Here is a 23,527-nt window from a genome sequence, read left to right on the forward strand (position 1 = left end):
GTTGAGCATATGTGTAAATTTGTAACAGCGTGAATCACGACCCGAGGTCTATTCGCCACCATGTCCGGGGAAATAAAGTATACATTTTCTAACTACAACTTTACAATATCGATAACTCATGAGGGTATCCCCTCGGCCAATCATCCCCCCCAGACTACTGGCCACCGTGAATATTGCTTGGGCTCGACTTCGGACTCGAGGTGTGAGGGACACTTGGTTAGATGTTTATGGAACAAACTTCGTCTCTCAGGCAAATGAAATCTTAATAAGGGTATATGACTGCCACTTGAGTTCAGTTTCGAATGTATGCGGGCTCTTCGTACGATGAAAAATAGGGCAACAGCATGGTGACTGTAATATCGGTGTCTGCAGGCGGACCATATGATCACCCACCGAGCACTGAGTCCTACCAGATCCAAATAGAAGCGTCTAGAGACCACGATAGTCAACATTGACTTCTCTTGTATATTCATTTATGGTGTATTCCTGTTCATTAGAAGTTGCGGGTAGACTTGCTCCTTGTAGCAGATGTTTCAGGGGCCAATTGGCTCAGGAAGAGAGCCCTCATCGTCAACATGAACGCCGATCCAGCCAATACTAAAGCACTCACATTTTAGCAGAGCTCTTTGCTTCTCATTCTATTGTTCGTGGCCTGGTTGTGAGTGACTCTACTCAGCATGAACAAAGCTTCAGAACAGCGGCACTGGAAATGGGGAGGCATGGGCAGCTTTTATCTGGAGGCTGACACTGGCAGCGAAGTGATTACATTCTGTGGTAGGTTGCCAGTCAAAGCTCGTTTTCTGTGACTGTAGACTAAACTCAAGGTATTGTCCCTTCTTCAACTCAAACACAACTTTGCCCTTGCCACAGTTACGGTTTACCATCCATTCTTCCCCTCACGCTCGTTCCGATATCCATACAACCTCACACTACATCGGCGTCTTCTTACTTTATCAAGGTAGGTTTTGAGCAGTATGTTGCCCCTTGACTTGGCAAGTGGTAGCCTGGACTGGAAACATTCATGGAGTAATAATTTGAGAGACCTGGCAAGGGCTCTGGATCTGTATTGAGAGCAGAACTTGATTACTATTGGGTATAGAAAGACATATGTCCCCTTTCCAGATGAATCCTTATCTCCCATATTAGGTTATCAAACACACACACACTTACATTTCATACTATTTAATCCCAAAACCAGCAAACACTACGACCCCAAACTCTCTACCTCAAAACAAGATGTGCATCATTTTCCTCACGCCCGTCGATTGCACCGGCCCAAGGAAGATCACCGAAAAGGCCAAGGAGTTATTATGGTCCCAGCTCGCCTCTGATATCGAGAGAAATAATGTTAAATTCAGGGATCTTGCCCCAGAATGTGGCATCTGTCGGGAGGATGTCACCGTCCTCCCATTTGACTACAAGCTCCAGAACGGCAAGGGAGAAACCCACCGGGGAGTGATCCTCCCCCGTGGGCATATCTTTGGGGCTTCTTGCTTTGGGTAGAATGTTCGATATTGCCTCCAGACCAAAACCGAGATCTGCTGCCCAGCCTGCAGAACTGTATTCGTCCATCCCATGTGTGGGCATTACTTCCACGGATTGTATATGCCCTCAAATAAACCAGATATGGACATCATCCCCCCCCCCCCCCCCACGCTCAATAATGGAGGCATTATTGCCGACTACTGCGACGAATGCGCCATCAACAACACCGTAGACGAGCTTACTGACAACCTCTACAATCTCCTCCCCGAAGAGTCCAAGGGGCGTTATGCTGTATCCCTGGCCTATGGCGGTGAGACCTTTCCCCTTCCCTTGATGCGGAACTGTCTGGAAATGCGTGCTCCAGCAGCGTTCAGAAGCTTCTTTGCTCAATACCAACGACGCTTGGACAAGTATGAGAGCAGTACGAAGCTCTGGAATAACTGTTGCCATGCTGGCGCCCCAGTGAAGGTCCGTGACCTGGGATCTCAGTAGTAAATATTGAAGATGTGACATGGTTTGTAGAAACAGACAAAAACAGTTTGGCTCAAACTTGTTGTTTAAGGGGGAGATTTGGTTCAACTTTGGAGTTTGGTAAAGGTTGTCGACTTTTGTCTATTTCCTTTAGTTTGTATTTGCTTTTCTGCCTGATGCACATTTCTGATTACGTGTGCCTATTGAGTTAAAAATAAGAGCCCAAAGACCCCTTGCTAGTAGTTCTTTCAGTATAGCCTTGACTTTCCATCTTCATCTCCTTATATATAATATTTCATCTGTAATAAGGGGTCAACAAATGCATCCACTTATATACCGAGACACAGTCGCTATATCCTCCGTCAAATGAACACAGGCCCTTATACTATATATTAATTCATCACTTGTCGAAACTATCATGGGCTTTCTACCGCTATGCAGTGGTAATACCTCGACCTGGACCCCAAGCTCAGTAGACGGCCTAACTAACCCCTTTTCGCAATTACCAGTGGCAAAACTCCAGTGCCAGCGACGTTGTGTCTTTCATCTGGGTTCTCGTCGCTGTCAGTGGCAGTAGCAGTGGTAGTGGCAGTGGTACGAACGAAGGAATCACTATGGTTGAGAGTACTAGTTCAAGTTCATCTTCTGTTCCTATAACGCAAGAAGTGCAAAGCCTGTTCAACTCTTCCCTTTCCTTCTTTTTACCAAGAACTTCAAGACTATTTGTTCTACAACTTTATATATTCACCAAGACTGCATTTCATCAAGGTAAATTTGACTTTCAACTGCATCCCTCTTCCACCTATTCCCATCATCTTCATACCCGGCTGACACAACAGCTCAGACCGCATTTTACCTAAAGCCACAAACCATTATCGACTTATTTTTGGAAAGCTTTCCAAAATATTTCCATATCCCAGCACCTTCCATCGATCACAAACTCCCCAAGCAGCATGCCTATCCAGGAGGATTTCTGGCCCAGTCTAAAGGCCTTCGCCGAGAACAACGGGGTCGCCAGTCTGGAAACTCTCGGCCTAGAGTGTGTCGTTTGCAATGAGCCCTTTCAGTACCGGCGTCGAGACGACGATGATGCCGGAAGTCCACGCCGTCCACGCGTCCTCCCTTGCGGCCACATTCTGTGCGGTAGATGTCTACTCGCATATTATGAAACAGGCGAATCTCGATGCCCTACATGTCGCACGGAACTCATTCACGAATGCGGCCACGCTCACACTGGTATGCCAATGCCCTTAACTAGGTTGGATAGGCTGCCTCCCATCCTGTCACAAGGTGGAGGTATGCCAAAAGGATGCAGCCCCTGTGGCATCGTGGGTCTGCTGAAACTCTTCGACCAGGAATTGAGCAATAGCCCAGATATTGCAGAGGAGCTCAAGGGAGAGTACCTAGGTATCGGCATCAAGCTCTCGAACTCTGATGAATACTGCTCACGGGATGTAACTGGACCTGTTCTCGAAATCGAACCTCCTGCCGCCATCAAGCAGTTGATCAATGACATTGTCGACTCCGCGATCGAATCGCAGCGAGAGAACGAGGTTTGGTTGGAAGCGGATTTCAGCTCAATGAAGATTCGGGTGCTTCACTTCAAGCCTGAGCTTCTATCAGAGGTGGAAGAGTCTCCTGCAGAGCAAGAGACTGTCTCCCAAGATGACAATTGATGGTCATGAAGGCAAAGAGTCTCTCGAAGACTAAGAGCCGCGAGATTTGGGAAGGGTTTGGTTCCTAGGACAGGTAGAGCGGGGCCAGGTTTTGGACGAGGATACCCCTCAAAAGGAATTTCTTGGCTGTCTGCCGGCCAAGTAGATCCATAGACATCGGTAGTGTATGTAACTGCCTTAAATACAGACATGCATTCAGTAACCGTAGGTTCTGATGTGCGAGCATTTTCCCATTCAGCTGTGGAAGTAACCAGGGCTCCCTGAAAGAGGATGCCAAAATATATCTGTCAAAGAGGCCCCTCAACTTAGATAACTTATCTAAATATTCATATAGTTTAAGATTGAGGTCCTAGGTTTTACTTCCTCCTCCCTGCTCAGAGATATCGCTGTCATATGTAGAGTACCAAGGATATGCCATGTCTACCCAGCTTGGTAATAAGGTGTTATTTCTTTTTGGTCATAGAACAGGAGAAAATAGACAGTCGCTTAGGTTCAAATATTTCAAAGACTTCATTTCTTATTGCCTGTCCAAGTAGTAAATTCATCCCCTGTAGGTACCTACATGTGCTACTATCAGAGAACGCCATCCATTTCCCAAATGTCCCCAGTACCCTCAATAACACTCATCCCAACTGTCCCCAGAAACAGCAGACGATGCCAGATCGTCTTTATGTTCACTTCGCAAGCTTCTGTCCCACAATCCCTCACATTTCACCTTTCACTACCTTCAAAACTAGGTGTGTCTAGCAAGAAACGTACCAAATTGGTATCCACCAGCCAAAAGCCCAGCAGCAACTGGGATAGCAGCCAAGGCGTAGAGTCTAGAAATTTCGTGATCCTGGTGACTCTGGCGATCCTGATCATCCTGGTTATTCTCGTTCAGCTCTAAAGCTTCAAGAAAAGCAAATTCCTCACGTTGGAGTTTTCTCGTCTCTGACATATACTCCTTATAAGCTTCATCACTAGTGAACGACTTGGCTAACATGACTGCCGCCTCACGACCCAGTACAAGTCTGTCACATCCGGGAGCTTGCAACTTCTTCTTGACTAACTCCATCTCTCCTCTTCTAAACCGGCAGTGGTCATCCTGGTTCTCGGGACATTGCTTACAAAAAGCCAGTTCAAAGTTGAACAGGGACGATTCATCCTCTGGAAGACGAGGCCCGTTATATGCCGTGTCGAGGCTGTCTCCCGCAATTTCAAAGAGTTCCAGAAGATTCGACGATACTGGCAACTGTTTGACCACTTTGTTCTTCTCAGATTCGATTCGCATCTCCGTGTCGCATTTTTTAATGGTAATTCGCAAGATATGTCCGTCCTTGATCATCTGTGCGGGATCATGTAGGTAGAGAGCGACCTGTCTCAAACCGTGGATCAAAGTAGCCACATGACACGAGTCGCAACAGCCCTTGAGGCTGGAGATTTCCTCCTGCAGTTTGGCCAAAAGGTTCTCATCTTGTTGCTGTGTGGGCTTGAATAACGTATCGTCGTCGATCGGACACCCGCAGATTTTGCGGCTAAGGTCAAAGTGACAGACAGGACATTTGTGTGGGATACCATTGGATAGGTTGTGCTGTCTATACTCTTTGACACAAAAGGGACAGAACATATGGCCGCAGGGGAAAATGAAAGCACCACAAGTCCTGTCTTCTGGGTTGCTCATCCTGTCCTTACACATAATACAGTCGAGCTCTAGGCGCTCGATAGCCGTGGGATCATTGTTGATGATACTCGCAAGCTCGGGATAGTAGGTCGCGGTGATAGGATATTTGGTGGCAGACATTTTGAGGAGTTGGACACTGTTAGTTAGGAGATAATTTGTTAGTGCTAGACTTACTCGTAGTTGATGGATGGGTGGAAGAAGTTCCTTGCTAGAAAGCTTTCAGGGGTAGTAGCTGTTTATATGCTTTAATTTCGAGGTGTTAATAATACCAGTGTCACTGAACACTTTCAGTGTGCAGACGAAGGCATCATTCTCATAACATATGAATATCTCACCATCCATTGACCTAACGGAACATTTGCTGACCTGTAACTGGACAACCTTGCACAATGAACTTGGTGAGGAACCGAACCATAGCTAACTGTGTTCTTTCGATATCATGATCTTCACGTTGCTTTCTTGCACTGGGAGAGTTCTTCAATTGATGTCACTGGGGAACATTTGTCCTATCTCTCAGCAAAGTAACGTTAATCCGGTATTAAGTAGAGACTATATTGTCCTTCACAAACACCATAGCAGAGACTGATTACTTGATGATAAGGGTCTAAGAGTACTTCATGCTGTGTCCATGATAGAGGCGTCACTGGTACTTGTTAATTGTAAAAAGGGGGGAGACTCTTGAGTGAAGGCAACCAATAAATAGCCCTATTCACAGGACAGCCTAGAAGAGTTGAGTAGATTCTCACGGCTGAATTTGAGAAATTTATACAAACTGCCTTGAAGATTGTATCTTTTCCCTCGTTTAATTGTTTTGAACATGATAAAATTTCAGACAAACGTAGTATGTGAGCGTTAGAAGTAATTGATTGTCAACGGATAACCCAAAGGACACTTCAAGATGATATTGACACATCTATCAAGTTCCAAAGCACTCAATTGACAATACAAGTACATAATCTGAACAGTATGACATTTAGAGAACAAAAATTAGCTTGTTTATTCTCAAGCTCCTCTCCGTGGTTGGTTGCTAGAGCCAACAATGTCCTTTGTTATCCTACGAGTCTTGAGACGCTGGTCAACTCTGCGCCAACCCAATTGAGTATAAGAACTTGTCAACTGAATTCTAATAATAGCTCACCTTTGAATTTGTGAATATCAAGAATCGATTCATTAATACTCTCAACCAACCGTCGATGCCATGGTATCTTTTGTTGGGAATGAATTCCGCATGGGCTTCCGCAGTGACGTAGGGTAACGTGATCAACAACGGCCCTGGTAATGCAACGTCGAGGGATGTTTCAGGAAAATGTGAAATCTGACGTGTCCCAATCAGATTTGACTGTAACCTGTTCCAAGGCCTGTATTTTCCATTTATGGAAGGTATTCAGTGGAGTCAGGCCATTCGCTGGCCATGATCGTCGCTCTGTTTACAACGCTATCGTCGTATCTTTAGCCTGTCAGTAGGCTCACTTCGGACGACATTTCTTGTTCTACTGCAACATAACGGTTGCGTCTCATTGGAGTCCCTGTATGTGTATGCAGTTAAGGTCTTCAGCATGCGAACTCATGTGTAAGCATTCAGTCAGATCATCGCTGAAAGGTACACCACCTTCAACCTAATGCACTTCAACGAATATGGACGAAATATTGGCGTTTCAGTTCAAATATAAGCCACAGCGCTTGCGGGAGACTCGACCGAAGATAGCTGTATTTTTAATACCCTATGTCCAGCTGTCAATCTTCAATTGGGTACCGAGTATCTGGAGGGCATATTCTGCTAAGCGCCTGGGAGCTCGGCTATATATCAAGTGGGACGCCCAGCCACTTGGGAGCTGATCCAGCAGAACGGTAACGTATCGCTACCATTCAGTCGGACCACAACTCAGCCTTAAGTCTAGATAGTGGTGTTGATAATACGGTGAGGAAATATAACCTGCCCTCGAGACCAAGTCTCTGACGTTAGTACTGTCTAGCGCCAACAATTTATTTCTCTTCTTCCATACAGATGACATGAAAATTGTCCATAATGGGGATCAGGCATCATCAATATGCAGGAACACCGAAATAGTGCTTCGGATAGAGCTAGGAGGGCATCAAGTTCAGCCCATTGGTGAGAATGTCTTCATCTCCTGCTGCAGTGAGCCTCTCTTGCCGCCGCTGAGATGTTTGTCTCCGTCCGACTATGCCAGCACCCGATCCATACCGACAAGTCTTCCATGGCAACGATGATCATGGTGTTGACTCGGTTTGTCTATAAAGACTCGACGTCTCAGTATGTTGAGAGGTTCAGAATCAGCATCCAGTCAGACACACTACATCCCGACAGGTTTCGAGTTTCCTTCTTCAGTCATTAAGTCATTCGTTTATCACGGTCGTTTATCAAGAAGTTGCTTGCAGTCGTACAGTCACACAGCATGTACTCCTCCCTTTTCTTCGTGACTGGCCTTCTCAGCCTTATCCTCCCTCAAGTCTCAGCAACTTCTTCAGACAAGTCCATCCGGGGTCTCCCAGAGAACCACCAGATTGGAAGAATTGGCATTGTTGATCTTGACTCAAACCTCACCAAGAGAAATGACTACCCCGACTTTTGCTACGTCTCTAGCATGGGCAAAGGAGTCTGGTGGTACATCCCCGTCTACGCCGGAGACGAGAACTACGCTTGCATCATGGGGCACGCTGGTATAGGTGCCAGCACTGCTGCGGGTTCAAGATGTCCCGGTGAGCGTTGGTGGCCAGAAGACTACGTCGAAGATATCATCGATGCTGGTCAAGAACAACTCACCAAAGATGGCGGTGGTAAACGAAGTACCAAGGGCCTCTTTGAAGCCCAATTCGAAGGGACCACAACTGCTGTCAGAGATAGGGGTGGTATGGGCGCAATCTTGGATGCACTCTTCCGTTACGAGCTCCCCAATTGCGATTTCTCTGGTTACACCTGCAAGGTGATGGATCGTCACTACTACTACAACTACAAAGGAGACGTGAGTGATACCTCTACTTGTTACGCCTGTAACATACTAACAAGTGCACTATAGTCCATCGGAATCGTACACAAGAAGACTGACTGCCGGGGCTTCCTGGGTCTTGGTGGTGACACCTACGAGTATTGCCCTGGACGAGGCCACTGTCAGGATTGACAGAATGGAGTGTGTGTACTTGTTGAGCTCGCATTTGCTTCTCACGGATGAGTTTTACGATGGTAATGTTTGCTTTTAAATTGTCACGAAGCTGTATCATGTATGTTCGAATTAGTGTGCTGTCATGACTCATGATGTCCTGTCGTTACTGAATAATGATCATTTTTGGAGCGAAATTAAGTTACCGCATGATTTTCTTGGAACACTCCACTTGGAAATGAAAAGGAAAGGGGATCTTCTGAAAGGAGCTCAAGAGAAAGAACAATAAAAGAGATCAAGGGGAAAAAAGAAAAGATAAAGGATAGAAAATAGAACTGAAGCGCGCGGTTCTAAGAGATTTCGCTAGTGACCGTCTCTTGGGCGCTTGTCAAACCGTCGTTCTCATTGATTCACAGCCAACGAACCCCAGACAACCCTTAGCGTTCCAGACACAAAGGGGTTGCTGTTTCAGAGGGAACCAATAAGCCTCTGATGTCATGGGTGACCCCGGAGTGCCCAGTTTTTGGTGCTTAAACGCGTATCTAAGAGATTCTGTCCTGTCGGCAGAATGCCAGGTGCAGAAGAGGGCTCCAGTGATATCCCCTGTTGCTCTCACTGTCTCCAATCGTGTCCAATCATTCACGGCTTTGTTCTTCTTTTGGAATCGCCTGCCGCCCACAAAGCGACAGGGGTCCCCAATCATGACGCGGGCTAGCTTCCCAGGTCAACACTGCCAAATATCTTGGAAACCTTCCCTTTTGTCACCACCTTTTAATTACCTTGAATTTCTCTTTTCTCATGATTCTCAGAAATTGTTTGCCTATTGATGCTTCAGTCTCGTGGTCGACTGTGCTGAACCCTCAATCAACACAAACATAATTCTTCGCAACACCTTCTATTATCCTTTGGAAACAGGTCCTTTCTTACCTACTCCCCGCCTGGGGCGGTCTCCCTCCTCTTTCGCTCCGTTTACAAGTTCGCTCTTGTCGTCGACTTCAACCCGAGAATGTCTTCAACAGAAGCCGACGCTTCGGCGTCGGCGACCGATTCTGCGAGCGGGACAGCATCATCTCTGGCTAGCACTATCGCCAGCTCCTTGATTTCCTCCGCTATCTCTGCTTCTGAAACGCTTAGCGTATCCCGAACGACTTCTGATCAGCCAACAACAACGACTTCAGGAGTACTGGGAGAGTCAACCAGCGCTGCCGACAAGGACAAAGGAATTGGCATAGTCAGTTTCCTCACTGCCGTGGCTGTCGCTGTGGCGATTTTTGCGGTTCAGGTTTTACTATTTCTTTTCCTTCGTAACAAGTTGGCTCGAATTTTGTAAGTCAACTCGATCCCGGTCTCCCAAAAGTTAGTCGCTAACCCAATCTACAGCAAACCGAAAACCTACCTTGTCCCCGAACGCGAACGAACAGAACCTCCGCCGAGAGGAGTTGTGAGTATGATGAAGACATTATGGCACTATGGAGATCGTGAAGTGATCGAGAAATGTGGCCTCGATGCCTACTTCTTTCTGCGCTACTTGAAGACTCTTCTCATTATATTCATTCCCATTTGCGGCATCGTCATGCCAATTCTTATTCCCATGAACTTTGTCGGCGGCCGTGGCAAGAAGGTCGATGTCAAAGACGATGACGACGAAAGGAATGAAGGTACACCCACTGGATTGGACACGCTCGCTTGGGGCAACGTCAGTCCAAGTAATACAAGCAGATATGGTGCTCATTTATTGATGGCCATTCTCGTGGTCATATGGGTATGCTGGGTATTTTTCTTCGAATTACGGGTTTATATCAAGGTTCGACAAGATTACCTCACCAGTGCAGAGCACCGACTTCGAGCTTCTGCCACTACAGTACTGGTCAATTCTATTCCCGCCAAATGGCTCAGTGAGGAGGCACTCATGGGTCTTTTCGATGTGTTCCCTGGTGGAATTCGAAACGTTTGGCTCAACCGAGATTTATCGAGTCTACTCGACAAAGTGAAGGAACGAGACGATATTCACTTGAAGCTTGAATCAGCACAGACAGATCTCATCAAAGATGCAAAGAAGGCACAGCTTAAGCAAAAGAAAGCGGCGGAAAAGAAGGAGCGCAAAGAAAAGAAGCTCGGTTCGCTTAGCAAGCAGGAACGGGCGGATCGACAGGCGGAAGAAGATGCCGAAGCTCATCGAATGGCGATGAGCCCTGGAGGTACCACTGCTGGAGACAAACACGATGTTCCTCATACTGTTGATGCTGGTGTTCGCGAGTCTCAATACGAGAACTTCAATAACAGCACGAATGACAAGTCTGACGATGACAAGAGCCAATCTAAGGGATTTAAGATGCCCCTTTTGGGTGACCCTCTCGCTAAGGTTGGCCATGGCATTTTGGGTGTTGTCTCTAAAGCCGGAAACAACGTGGATGAAACTCTGGAGACAACCAATGGCTTCATTGGCATGAACCAACCAAATGAGCCTCGAGCTCCATCGCGAGGTTCTGATCGATATCGACTTCGGCCTTCAGTTGATGTGGAAGACAACACTCGCATATCTACCTCAGAATCCCAACGAGCGCAAAACAATGAGTCACGAAACACTAACAGGTTATCGGCTGAGAGTACCACGGCTATTAATCCAAGATCAAGAACGCCCAGACCAGTTGGCAACACTGTCCGAAAGCTCGTGAACGAGGATGACATCTACCTGAAAGAGGATGCCAAGTGGTGGCAGTTTTGGAAACCACCTCCTGGTGCTTATGCTTCACCTGTTCCTCAAGGAGAAGCTGCTGCGGCTTACATGGAGGGCAAATCAACCGAGAGCAAGCCTCTTTGGCAAAGAATCAAGTACGCCCTCCCATTTATGAGCCCAGATGTAGAAGAGCCTACCGAGTATCCTGTGGCATATAACCCCGATTACCAAGAAGATGCAGAACCCGCCGAGTGGGAGAAATATCTTAAGAAGAAAGATCGCCCAACCCACCGTCTGCCCCTCTTTGGAAAGAAATGGCTTTTTTCTGTGCCATTTGTCACCAAGAAGGTTGATACGATCTACTGGTGTCGACAGGAATTGGCCCGTTTGAACCTGGAGATTGAGGAGGATCAGAAGCACCCTGAGCGATTTCCGCTCATGAACTCAGCTTTTATCCAGTTCAACCACCAGGTTGCAGCGCACATGGCTTGTCAAAGCGTCATTCACCACGTTCCCAAACAAATGGCCCCCAGAATCAACGAGGTCTCTCCCAAGGATGTTATTTGGAACAACATGGCATTTTCCTGGTGGCAGGAATGGCTACGATCGGCATTCGTTTTCACTATTGTCGTCGGTATGATTATACTATGGGCTATTCCTGTGGCTTGGACAGCTGCCTTGAGTCAACTCGATAACCTCATTCGGAACAATGAATGGCTGTCTTTCCTGAAAGAAAATGAGGCCGTTCATAATATTGCCAAGGCAGTGGCAGGTGTCTTGCCTGCCGTTGTCCTCGGTCTGCTCTTGTTTCTCGTTCCCCTTCTTCTCGACTTCCTCGCCGAATTCAGGGGTGCGAAGACAGGATCCCAGAAGACCGAGTTTGTGCAGATCTTCTACTTCGTCTTCCTTTTCATCCAAGTTTTTCTGATCGTCTCAATTGCGTCGTTCTTTGCGGCCTCTATTGACGAGTTGTACGACAATGTGAAGCAACTTAACACGGTGCAATCTGTTCTGAACCTACTTGCCTACAACCTACCGACTGCTGCCAACTACTTTTTCTCCTACATGATTCTGCAGGCCATGTCCACAAGCTCAGCGACTCTGCTCCAACTTGGCGCACTTTTTGTGTGGTATATCCTTGCCAGGATTCTAGACAGTACTGCACGTAACAAGTGGTCTCGAAACACCAACTTGCGCCAGATCAAATGGGGATCGTTCTTCCCCATCTACACCAACTTCGCTTGTATCGCGATCATATATTGCGTCATTGCACCCCTGATTTCGATTTTCGCAATTATCACTTTCGGCCTTTTGTGGTTTGCTCAGCGATACGCTATGCTTTATGTCAATCGATTCGAACACGATACAGGTGGTGTCTTGTATCCTCGGGCTATCAACCAGACTTTCACAGGCATTTACTTCATGGAACTTTCCATTGCTGGTTTATTCTTTATCGTGAAGGACGAGCATGGAAAAAGCACCTGCACGCCTCATGGCACAATCATGATTGTGGTTTTCATCCTTACCATTATCTACCAGGTCCTTCTCAACTTCTCATTCTCTCCACTCTTCCGCTACCTCCCCATCACTTTTGAAGATGAGGCAGTTTTGCGAGATGAAGCATTCCAGCGAGCGCAAGATCGCCGTCTTGGACTCTATGACGACGATGACCTTCCCGAGGAAGACGACAACATGCAGGCACAGGAGAAGGCTGCACAGCCTGAAACGAACCATGATATTGAGCTGCGAAGGTTTGGCACACTTAGACGACCCGTGAAGCAGGTTGGAACATGGGCTAGGGACGGAGGACAACAGCTCCGCAAGATCGCGGTTGTTAACAAGGCAAAAGACAAGAACAAGAGAGCATCAGCCTATAGACGACAGCACCGACAGAAAGACATCGAAGCGCAGCGTGCAATTGGCGAGGCGCTCTTTGGAGGAATTCACGACGAAATCGAAGATCTTACTCCAGATGAGAGAGATGCTCTCACTAGACACGCGTTTCAGCATGAAGCTCTTCGAGCTCGTCGACCTACTGTCTGGATCCCTCGCGACGATCTGGGCATTAGCGATGATGAGATCCGTCGAACACAAGCGTACAGCGAACACATCTGGATCAGCAACGAGGGCACAGCTCTCGACAGCAAGGTCCGTGTCGTTTACGGCAGAGCTCCACCAGACTTTTCAGAGGTGGACTTGATCAACTTGTAAAGCAAGACAAGAGCAGGAGGAGGCACGATGATGATACGACAGTTTCTTTTCTTTTTCTTCGTTTTTACTCTTTTTCGCATTTTCACTGCGCGGCGTCTTGGTGGGAAGATTGGTGTCTATCATCTGCACGCGCACCTTGCAGGCAAGATGCACTTTCATAAGAATAAAGAGTTGGAGGAGATTTGATGAATACCCTGGCTGAAGGGCATTGTGGTCGCTTCAACAGGAAACAAACGAGGGAGCTAGGATAAATTCCCTTTTCATTATTAGCCTTAGACTTGAAGAACGATTAGCTACAATACTATCGACTATACTATCATTACAACTTGCGGCATCCAGAAGATAGTGTTTGAGCTGAGCTACACCGGCTATCAACCTAGACGAAACAGGTGTATCGAGGTTTCATATATAACACAGTCCGAGCAATTTAGATCGTTTCAGCCATGTGTCAACAATGTCAAGAACTCAGCACCCAGGTATGGGATACATCTGTCCTAAGGAGTAATGAATGGAATATTGTTGTTGTACAGTCTACTCTTAAAGCGTCGTGCCAAGCAGGTGATATAATAGGTATACGCAAGTCTAACACGCAAGCTTAACAAAAACAAAAAGCCCAGTAATGAAAACGCCTTTTTCCAATGCCTGTATGTCGTGAACCATCTATATCCCGCACCGCACAGAAAAATGCCGCGTGTGCCAACAGCGCCGACGTGTTAATTCCTTCATGCCTCGTCATCACTCATGCCAGCCAACCAAACGTGCAAGTTTGAGGCTATTGTTTCTTTTGCTCGGATTTTCGGGTGTCTTCGAGTTCTTTGCGGATCATGTCGTTGAAGACTTCGGGGTTGTCGAGGTAGAGATGATGGCCGGCCTTGGGAACGAGGAGGACCTTTGCACTGCCGTTTTCTCGCTTCTTTTCTTCCTCCGTAGCGTTTTCAAGGGCCTTCTGTCTCGCTTCCTTGAGTTTCTCTTCTGATGCTAGACCGCCTGCGACGTCCATCCAGTCGTTTTCTCCGTACATGAATACTACTGGTATACCATTTTCTTTGACTGTAGTTCCGTCGGGTTTTGTGATGGTTTGACGGCCGACTTCTTGAATGCGATCGATTACAGGACGACGAGCATATGCGCCGGGAGCGAGGATATAAGCTAGAGCATATTCACCACTGCCCTTTTGCTTGAAAATCGAGAAGGAGTAATCGTGGAGAGCTTGTGATTCAGCTTGCGGCAGATGGTTGAAGCGCCGGAAACTCCAGCCTGAGACAAATCGTGGACCGAGAGGACCGCTCATTCGGACGATGCTGAAGGGAGAAATGTTCTGATCCCAGAGCCAGACAAACCAGCCTGGCAAAGGTCGTCGTAGGACGTTTGAAGCAGGCTTATGCTTTTTGAGAGTACCATTTTGGTCGGTCGTGCTTTGCTGATCTTGTATGATTTCGTTTTGGATCGTTGATGTGTTCGGTTCGGGCATAGAGGCGTTGACGGCGTAGGGATCAGATGGGATACCGACTGGAGACGCCAGAATGAGCTTTTTAAGTCGGCCGGGATATTTGATGGCGTATGAAACTGCAAGATAACCGCCGAGCGAGTGACCGAGAAGTGTGAACTGTTCGAGCTTTCTGGCCTTTCGCCATTCTTCTAGCGCATCGACAAACCAACCCTCCGCTTCCATGACTTGGTCTTCCTTTTTCTTCGCATGGATCTTGAAGGCCGGTCGTGACGAGTTTCCACAGCCCAGCATGTCCAGTGCATAAATCTTGAGTCCCTTCATGCGAGAAATAGGTTCAAAGTTCTTGTAGAAGAAACCAAGACCAGCGCCGTATCCGTGGATCATGACGAGAGCATCCTCCTCCTTTTCTCCGACTCGCTCGACGGTTACTTCGTTCAAGGCTCGGTTCTTTCCGGAAAGATGGACCATTGTTCTTCGCCATACTCGTGTACCGTAAGGATCAGGTCGTTCGGGAGTATCGATATTGGTAATACTGTCATTCGCCTCTCTAAGGTGCGGCATGAGGTTCAATAAATTACGCTCAACGGCTTGAGGAGCCAAACTCGTCCACTATAAATTGTTAGTTCCCACTCCTCAAATATGTCGGGTTACATACCCATTGATACGCAGCATCTTTATAACCAAGTGGAAACAAGAACGCATGCGAAGGCTTCAGCTCAGCCTGATGTTTAATCTCGTCCGGCGCATCGGCAACTCTCCCACCATGAGGCGGACGAACGGTACCGTCGGTACTCATACTTCGTGTAGGTGTAGTAATAGTATTAAAAGCGGTGATTGAAGAAAGTCGCGATATAGGAAGTACCGCAGAAGAAGATTGAAGTCTAAGCATTCCTTGTCTCGGGAGGGGGGGCGAGGGCGAGGTTAATATGTGTTTAACCTCGTCCTCTGTAGCGACACTGAAAAAAACACTTTAAAATTATGGATGACGCCTCGTTTCGTGACGCAACAGGTACAGAGCCAAAGTCGGGCCGGAGTTAAGGTACGAAAATGTCGGGGTTTGAAACAAGCTCCGGTCCGTGGACAAGTCCGCAAGAGTAAGAGTAAGATTGCGGAGGAATTGATTTGATTGTTTACTTATTCGGGTAAGCGATAGAGGCTGAGTAGATATAGAAGAGAACAGATTTAATAATGATAGAATATCTCGTCAAGGAAAAAACGGAATATATCGGTTTATGATGTACTCAGTACCCGTTATGGTTCCCCAACGTGTTGGGGCAATCCACTACAATTGGCGGTACTTGGTACCCGTTTACCGAGCCAAAGCCAAAGCCAAAGCCAAAGCCTCAGATCTCTCTCTTTTGGCTTGTGATGACGATGGAAGCGGGTCAAAGAAACCGAACCACGTTCTCCCCAGGAAAAAAGGGAAAAGGGAACCAAAGCACCAAAAGAATCACACGACTCGCCCACGTTGATCAACAAAAACACCAACAAAAACCAACTGACTCGTTCAACAAATCAAAGCTCGGCTTTGGCTCTCTCCCTTCGCTTATCTGACCACCTGACGAGTCCCTATCCTCTCCAGTGCATGGCATCGAGCTCTCTTTGACCGGGCTGCCCCTCAGCCTCCAACCAAAAAAATGTCCGACGATGTCGATTCCATCGTAAAAGGCGCCTCAGCTCCTTCACAGGGCGTGAAAGATGTCGCCGGCACGAGTCCCATTCTCCCCACCACCGCCAAACAAGGCGATCCGCTGCACCACACGCCGAGTTCGCCGTCTATGATCTATCTCAACCTGTTGATCCTCGAAGCATCACTGCGCGCGCAATTCCTCGAACTACGAGCTCGAAAGCGACATCATACTTTCTTTCTTACACTGCTGTCACTGTGGATCGCTGGTTTTGGATATGCTCTCTTTCTCGCACCCCGTGAGGACGGTCGTGGTGTAGGAGGTTCTATCTACTGGGCTGTCGAGGGTGCAGAGAAGGTCTGCTTCATGGGCGGCATCATCACTGCGATACTCGTCTGGGCAACTGGAATCTGGGAGCGTGGAATTCGCTGGCCAAGACGATGGTTCGTCATTTCGAATAGAGGACTACGAGGCTTCAACTGCAAGCTGATCATAATACGACGGACGTGGTGGGCCGAAGCACTCTCGACGATTGGGTTCTTCTTGACGTACGGACTCTTCTCACACACGGCTAGTTCATCGTATCGATACGTCGAACCGAGTCTCTTGCGAGAGGTGGAGAAGGAACTCCAGATCACGAGCGATACACACCCAACGCTGATACTGCCCCACGAAGATGAGGAGAAGGGCGGTCACGAGGAGGATCTAGCGCCCGGCGGTGACTACGTCAAGTTGCTCCTCCTAGCAAAGCCCTTCTCTGCTACTTTCCGCGAGAACTGGGAGCTATACAGAACGGAATACTGGGAGAAGGAGAATGAGCGCCGGGCCCTGCTGCGGCAAAAAGTCAAAGAGCGCGATCACCAACTCGTCAAGCAACAATACGGCTGGCTATGGTGGCTCCCCGGCAGACAACCGCGGCGCCAAGAGCCCGAGAAGACACCACCGCGTCACATATCCGTTGAGCGCGAACGTCGTCGTCGCGGAAGTAGCGTGCGCCGCGCCTCAACGAGCTCATCACGAACTCCCACGCCTATCGTCGAAGAAGACAACTCCGTTAGTAGACGACCCAGCAGCGGCTCCATGTCAGCGCGGCGCAAGAGGCTGTCGACGAGCTCGAAGCCGAAAAGACCGGGGACTGATTCGAGATCTGTTACACCGGATTTTCCGTCGCCTTTGGCGAGGGAGAGTAGTGCGACGCCTACGCCTGATTCTGGACCTGAGGGGGGAAAGGTCTTGAGGAATTCGAGTTCGAGATCGACTGTTGGTTCGAAGGAGCGGGATTAGGTTTTTGATAGCGATGTAGATGCCGTTTTAGTGTGTGTGTTGAGTGGTTTGGCGATGTTAGAATATTATGGCTTTTTGCTGGGCTTTATTCGATGTGAGGTTTAACATCCAGCTGATCAGCCACATCTGGCTTTCCTCTCAAAGTCACCCTTGTGTGATTATCTCGGCCGTGAATCACGCTGCATAAAATCCGCCCCCAACTTTGTGAGGTGCTCATTGACAAGCGCCCTTGTTGCTTGTTCTTCGCATGTCAAGAGCCCATATCAACAGTGGAAATCCATCTCATGGTGACAAATGATAGGCCGACATGTAAAAAAGTCACAATCAATGAGGAATCTCACATCTGTCCTTGTTCCCTGTCTAGCTCGTCAATTGAGTTTCTTGGGAGATATGAGCTGCAGTGCGTAACGAGTCGTTCAAGCCTGAGGAGTAAGCAAGGTAGGATAGCAGGATTATGCAGAATGCCTCATGTTACCAAGGTCCGAAATGACCTCACGTTGAATAACAAGCTCAGTAACAACATGAGATACTTCAAATGGATGTTGGTAAATCGCATTGGTCTTAATATATCGGCATTGTGATGCCGGAGGAGAACCCTTCTAGCCTTTCAACTAGAAACATCACCATCGGTCTAAAGCGTGCCGAGAACGTATTGCCTATTATTCAGAAACCAATGTCAACTCTTATCTCACATTCTTATCTCTCTCGCTATATAGTACCGAAAGCATACTATAAATTGTGGAATAATCGAACGGCCATAGAATAAAAACCCGCACCATCGCCTGTCACCCATCCCGAAATCGGCCGCTCGGCATCGCCGAATTGATATCAGAAAACAGCATTTCCGCCAAATCCCATTTCCTCACCTCTACCTACACAACCAGCAACACAATGATAGTATCCCTACTTATAAAACAGTCTCATGACCCAATTCCAAAGGAAATGCAAGATCTACGTCCCGTGAACAACTTCCCCGCGATGTCAAAAGCTTGGCCTATTCGGCCTTTCACCGAATGAATAAAGAAAACGAAACGAAATACGTAAAAGACCACTCCCATTCCCGGGCTGTATTTCCCAAACCGGCATCATGATACCCGCCGGGGCCCTCTTCGCCGGCGGCCGGTGCTATCTACAGTGGAGTTTTCTGCAGTGTCGCTCCCTTCCTATTCCATCGTATAATAGCAACGCTGTGTTGTATAAGCGAAAATCTGGGGTAGATACGGCCGCCCGCCCGCCTTTGTCAAGTACCGTTATCGCTGGGGAGTTAATAAAGTTAATTTATTGTTCACTATCATGGTAAGAGATCATCCGGGAGATAAGGTAGACTACATGTGTGGTATTTAAATACAAGCGTTGCTCTCCTCCTTTGACACTTGAGACTGGGCCCTCAGATTTACTAGCTGTGTTGACTATTGCCCATTATGTTCTTCAACTGGGATAAGTTTCTCTCGCCAAAGCCGTCTCTAGACGTCCCTGCTCTAGAGACGGTTGATCTCAACGACAAAGAGATGGAGAAGAGAATCGTGAGGAAACAAGATCTTCGAATCATGCCCTGGGTTTGCATAACATATCTCCTCAGTATGTTTCCCTCATCAAGTGTATTCCCAAAATGTCACTGACAGAATACAAAGACTACCTCGATCGTGTCAACCTCGGAAACGCACGAACTCTGAACAATGACTCCCCAGAGCACAACATCGTCGAGCAACTCAACCTCACCGGCCAAAAATACAACATCGCCGTCGCGTTATTCTTCGTGCCCTACGTCCTCATGGAATTCCCCAGTAATATTCTTCTCAAATACTTTTCGCCGAGTAAATGGATTTCACGAATTATGGTGTCTTGGGGCATTGTCACCATCTGCACTGCTGCGGTTTCGACATATGGCGGATTGTTGGCTGTGAGAATCATGCTTGGTTTGGCTGAGGCTGGTTTCTTTCCTGGGTAAGTTAGCAGTGTAATTTAGTGGTGAGTGAGTGTGTGCTAAAGATGGATAGAATCATGATGTATCTTTGCTTTTGGTACAAGCCTGAGGAGAGAGCTACGCGAATGGCCATCTTTGCTTCGAGTGTTGCTGTTGCGGGTGCTTTTGGTGGAATCCTTGCTACGGGTATTTCGTTCCTCAACGGAAAGGCTGGTCTGGCTGGATGGCAATGGTGAGTCTCTTCCAATCGCTTCCAATGACCCATCTAACATCGACAGGCTGTTTGTGCTTGAGGGTATTCCCGCTGTCATTGTCGGAGTCCTGGTGTGGTTCTTCCTCCCCGACTGTAAGTCTCTAACCTAGGATGTACGATGTCATGATATTAACAGGTATAGACCCCCAAACCGTCTCATGGCTCTCCCCCGAAGAACGCGCCTTCGCCGTCAAGCGTCTCGGCCCCTACGCCCCCTCCATGAACGACAAGCACTGGGACAGCAAAGTTGCCAAAGACACCGTCGCCGACCCCTTCTTCTGGCTCTTCGCCATCGCCTACTTCTTCATGGCCAACTCCCTCAACGCCTTCGGATACTTTGCTCCCTCCATCGTCGCATCTCTCGGCTTCAAGGGCTACAAGGCTCAGCTCCTCACTGTTCCTCCTAATGTCTTTGCTGTCTTCATCATTGTGGGCAATTGCCTGCATAGCGATAAGACCAAGGAGCGCTCGAAGCATGTTATGGGCGGTTTGGCGTTTGTTGCGACGGGTTATTTGCTCCTTGCTGTTGTTAAGCATTGGGGGGCGAGATATTTCGCTGTTTGTATTATTGCTTGTACGAACGCCGCTGTTCTTCCCTTCGTTGCTGTAAGTTTACTCCTTCTCACCGTCCATCACATATACTAACAGAGAACAGCACCGAACTGCCACCGTCCGAGGCTCAACTGCCACAGCTCTCGCAACAGGAGGAATGATCGCCATCTCCAATACAGGCGGTATCACAGCACCTTTCCTCTTCCCCTCCAGCACAGGGCCCATGTACTCAATGGGTAACTGGACCGTTTTCGCGTTCCTCATCGCTGCTGCTTGCATCACTGGCTACGTGTGGTATGTCTTTGGTGCTCACAGTGGTTACCGAACTGGTGATGCTACTGAGACTGGTCACTTTGAGGTTCTGGATGTTGGTGACAAAGATCCCAACCAGGTTATGGACCAGGCTATGGAGAATGAGAAGGCGAAAGATAAGATCAAGGCTATGGATATGGCATAAAATGTGTTTGAGGCTGAAAAGTTATGATTAATATGAGATAGCAGCGGCTAAGGGAATGATAAAACCTATGATGACTTCATTCGTAGATGATGAGAATGTTCAGATAAGTTTATGACAATTTAGGATGAAGTCGAAAATAACTAGGACATTTTATGACGAAAAACTTCTCACCCTGATGCAAGGGTCTTTCTTATGCCTTCAGACATTCTGTGACTTATAAGTTGTTACATGAATTTGTTTCTTCGATCACTGAGTATGATATGCCAATCGATTGTGAAGGAATAATCGGCTTCTAGTGAAAGTTATTGTCCTGGTCCGTAAATCTCATCTGGTTATCCAATCTTAACATGGCACATGCATCTGATGCAGAAATTCTCTTCACAACTCCGAACCCCTTGTTCATATCTCACGGAAGTCGACTAACTCTGGCCTCTTCCTCTACACATTTAACTAAATATTGCACGGTAAGAAAATCTATTCTCTGATCCAAAAGGCTCAAGTGAACTGAAAAATCATCAAGAATATAATAATGTGTTCATTATGAGAGATGATTGGATACACACGGTACTTGATATCATGGTTTTCAACGTTTAAGCTTACAGCATCTCTCAGACAAATCATATGATACTAATAAAGTTTTAATCCTTTTTTGACTTCGAATATGCTCACATACTTCCATTTCACAATATGTAGAGCCGCATCGGTGAATTACTTCCCTTCTTGCCAGTAAGTCTCGCCACTTTTGTCAATAATATAAAACTTTAGCAGTAAGTCATCCCTACTCTTACTCACGGATTATCCATCTGTCACACTTTACTCTCATATAAACTTTTGACAGTGCATCATCTCTGCCCTTGCTAATGGTTCATCTATTCATTATAATTTCTTACCTTATCATATAAACTTTTATTGTCAGTGATTCATCCTTCCCTATCACACAAAACTTTGACAGTGATTCATCTACGCTCAAATACGGGTATAAAAAGGAGGCTCTTTCCCCCTTTCCTTCCTTCCTCTTTCTTCCTTCAAACAACATCAGACCTCACATAACCTCGCGGGTCTGTAGATCATCCACTCAACCCTTTCTATCTTATCGAGGGTTATCCTATAAGACAGCAACATTGCTCACTTGCACTCCGGAGCTTTCACAACCCAGCACCGTACACACAAACGCGACCATGGCACCTGAACTCGAGCGACGCACCCTTGCTGAAGCCTTCGAAGGCCTCGAGATTCCATCTTCCCGAGCTCAGCACCAGACTGACTCTAACCTCGGGCACTCTATTCGTCTTATGCTCTCATCGAGTCTCCGTGGCAACGGTTCGATCCGTATTCGTTCAGCACCGAGCAAGGGATCGACATTGCTACTTACGCAAGACGACGGTCATTACGAGGACGATGCTGAAGATGAGGGTCATCCCGATGAAGACAACATCGAATTGAAGAACTACCTCGACGACATCGCAGATGCTCTTAAGAAGCAGAAGTCAAAGAATGACTCCAAGATTGCTGCAACCTTCAACGAGAGACTGTCGCAGATGGTCTACGGCTCAAACATGATAGAGATGGTCGGCAGTGGTCTGGATATCACAGTCAAGCTTTGTCAACGCATTTTCGAAGGACAAGATGTGGACGATGCAGAGATCAACGATCGCGACCCAATCTACCAAGCTCTCCGAATGGACCTTGTGAGCAAGAACAAGTCTAGTGGACACAAAGACGTGCTCCGAAGCCGACGCGAGATCATCCAGCATGCAAAGGCTGCGTACTACATGATGAACGAAGTCGCCATCAAGGGAAAGGATCTATCTGAAGAGATCATTCTGGAAACCCACCGCCTCTTGACGTATAAAATCGACAGTCCGGATAAGATTCCCTGGAGCGAATATGGTGGCAGCTACCGAACTTGTCCCGTTCAGCGAGGCTTTCACTCTTTCCCACACCAAGCTGGGGTCCCGAAGGCGGTACGCGACCTGACTGACTCCCTCAAGGCCGATATCGCAACAGCAGAGGCGAGCGGAGAGATTGACCCTGTGGCTCTAGCAGCCAAATACTGCCACAAGTTCGTCAACATTCACCCCTTCCTTGATGGAAACAGCAGGACAAGCCGTCTTATCTTGAATACCATTCTCCTCAAGTATGGAGGTTGCTTTGTCTGGCTTGGGATGGATTCAAAGGACCGGGGCGAGTACATGAGGATCTCAGCGGAAGGATTCTCCGCTGAGGCCATGGATATGCAGCGGGAGGACATGGATGATCTACCAGAGGACTTCAAGCCAAAACATCACAAGAAACTCGCCACATTCACTCTGAAGCATGCTCGGGACACAATGACCAAGGTCCTTCGAACATTGAAACGAAAGGATTAGAGTCACTCCAGTTGAGAGCAGAAACGGGAGAGACGGTAGATGGTACATGCTCGGTGGACGATGCACGATGCGCAAGGTCCTTTGTACATCGAAGCGGAAGGAATAGGTAGCTCAGAGTCACTCCAGTCAAGATAAAAGACAAAGGATGCTAGCACGGTGCACGAGGTCATCCGTATATTGAAGCGGGAGGAATGACTAGCATGGAGTCGCCCTTCAGGGAGATAGCCACTTATTAGGGAGACCTAGCTAAATCGTATACCTACCACTAAGCCTGCTTGTTCAATCGATGAGTGACTAATCTATATGTAGTG

At 47.5% G+C, this 23,527-nt stretch overlaps 9 protein-coding genes across 9 annotated transcripts; 7 read left to right on the top strand and 2 right to left on the bottom strand.

Annotated features, from left to right (window-relative positions):
- Positions 1–1,236: 1,236 nt before the first annotated feature.
- On the top strand, positions 1,237–1,977 carry FOXG_08685 (uncharacterized protein; the record flags this gene model as incomplete). The annotated part of the gene is made up of 2 exons (XM_018387708.1): positions 1,237–1,499; positions 1,557–1,977. The coding sequence occupies 2 exons, from the start codon at positions 1,237–1,239 to the stop codon at positions 1,975–1,977; spliced, it is 684 nt and encodes a 227-aa protein (XP_018245607.1).
- Positions 1,978–2,909: 932 nt separating this feature from the next.
- Positions 2,910–3,632, top strand: FOXG_08686 (uncharacterized protein; the record flags this gene model as incomplete). Its single annotated transcript, XM_018387709.1, has 1 exon — positions 2,910–3,632. One exon carries the CDS (start codon positions 2,910–2,912, stop codon positions 3,630–3,632), a length of 723 nt encoding a protein of 240 aa, XP_018245608.1.
- Positions 3,633–4,365: 733 nt separating this feature from the next.
- Positions 4,366–5,415, bottom strand: FOXG_08687 (uncharacterized protein; the record flags this gene model as incomplete). The annotated part of the gene is made up of 1 exon (XM_018387710.1): positions 4,366–5,415. One exon carries the CDS (start codon positions 5,413–5,415, stop codon positions 4,366–4,368), a length of 1,050 nt encoding a protein of 349 aa, XP_018245609.1.
- A 1,331-nt stretch (positions 5,416–6,746) lies between these two features.
- FOXG_08688 (uncharacterized protein) lies at positions 6,747–8,827 on the top strand. Its single transcript, XM_018387711.1, has 4 exons — positions 6,747–6,823; positions 6,878–7,213; positions 7,269–8,276; positions 8,331–8,827. Exons 3-4 carry the CDS (start codon positions 7,710–7,712, stop codon positions 8,430–8,432), a joined length of 669 nt encoding a protein of 222 aa, XP_018245610.1. The 5' UTR covers positions 6,747–6,823; positions 6,878–7,213; positions 7,269–7,709; the 3' UTR covers positions 8,433–8,827.
- Positions 8,828–9,111: 284 nt separating this feature from the next.
- Positions 9,112–13,742, top strand: FOXG_08689 (uncharacterized protein). The gene is made up of 2 exons (XM_018387712.1): positions 9,112–9,737; positions 9,792–13,742. The coding sequence occupies exons 1-2, from the start codon at positions 9,418–9,420 to the stop codon at positions 13,297–13,299; spliced, it is 3,828 nt and encodes a 1,275-aa protein (XP_018245611.1). The 5' UTR covers positions 9,112–9,417; the 3' UTR covers positions 13,300–13,742.
- Positions 9,815–18,403, bottom strand: FOXG_08690 (uncharacterized protein). The gene is made up of 2 exons (XM_018387713.1): positions 15,405–18,403; positions 9,815–15,358 (listed from the first exon to the last, which is right to left on the bottom strand). Exons 1-2 carry the CDS (start codon positions 15,636–15,638, stop codon positions 14,072–14,074), a joined length of 1,521 nt encoding a protein of 506 aa, XP_018245612.1. The 5' UTR covers positions 15,639–18,403; the 3' UTR covers positions 9,815–14,071.
- On the top strand, positions 16,047–18,186 carry FOXG_08691 (uncharacterized protein). The gene has a single exon (XM_018387714.1). The coding sequence runs from the start codon at positions 16,387–16,389 to the stop codon at positions 17,659–17,661; it is 1,275 nt and encodes a 424-aa protein (XP_018245613.1). The 5' UTR covers positions 16,047–16,386; the 3' UTR covers positions 17,662–18,186.
- Positions 18,404–18,455: 52 nt separating the features above from the next.
- FOXG_08692 (uncharacterized protein) lies at positions 18,456–21,044 on the top strand. Its single transcript, XM_018387715.1, has 6 exons — positions 18,456–19,239; positions 19,293–19,605; positions 19,659–19,817; positions 19,864–19,931; positions 19,981–20,444; positions 20,494–21,044. Exons 1-6 carry the CDS (start codon positions 19,083–19,085, stop codon positions 20,845–20,847), a joined length of 1,515 nt encoding a protein of 504 aa, XP_018245614.1. The 5' UTR covers positions 18,456–19,082; the 3' UTR covers positions 20,848–21,044.
- Positions 21,045–21,650: 606 nt separating this feature from the next.
- On the top strand, positions 21,651–23,487 carry FOXG_08693 (uncharacterized protein). Its single transcript, XM_018387716.1, has one exon. The coding sequence runs from the start codon at positions 22,026–22,028 to the stop codon at positions 23,214–23,216; it is 1,191 nt and encodes a 396-aa protein (XP_018245615.1). The 5' UTR covers positions 21,651–22,025; the 3' UTR covers positions 23,217–23,487.
- The last annotated feature ends 40 nt before the right edge of the window (positions 23,488–23,527 follow it).

The sequence above is a fragment of the Fusarium oxysporum genome, chromosome 2 (genome assembly GCF_000149955.1).
Source record: "Fusarium oxysporum f. sp. lycopersici 4287 chromosome 2, whole genome shotgun sequence".
Classification (NCBI taxonomy): Eukaryota; Fungi; Ascomycota; class Sordariomycetes; order Hypocreales; family Nectriaceae; genus Fusarium; species Fusarium oxysporum.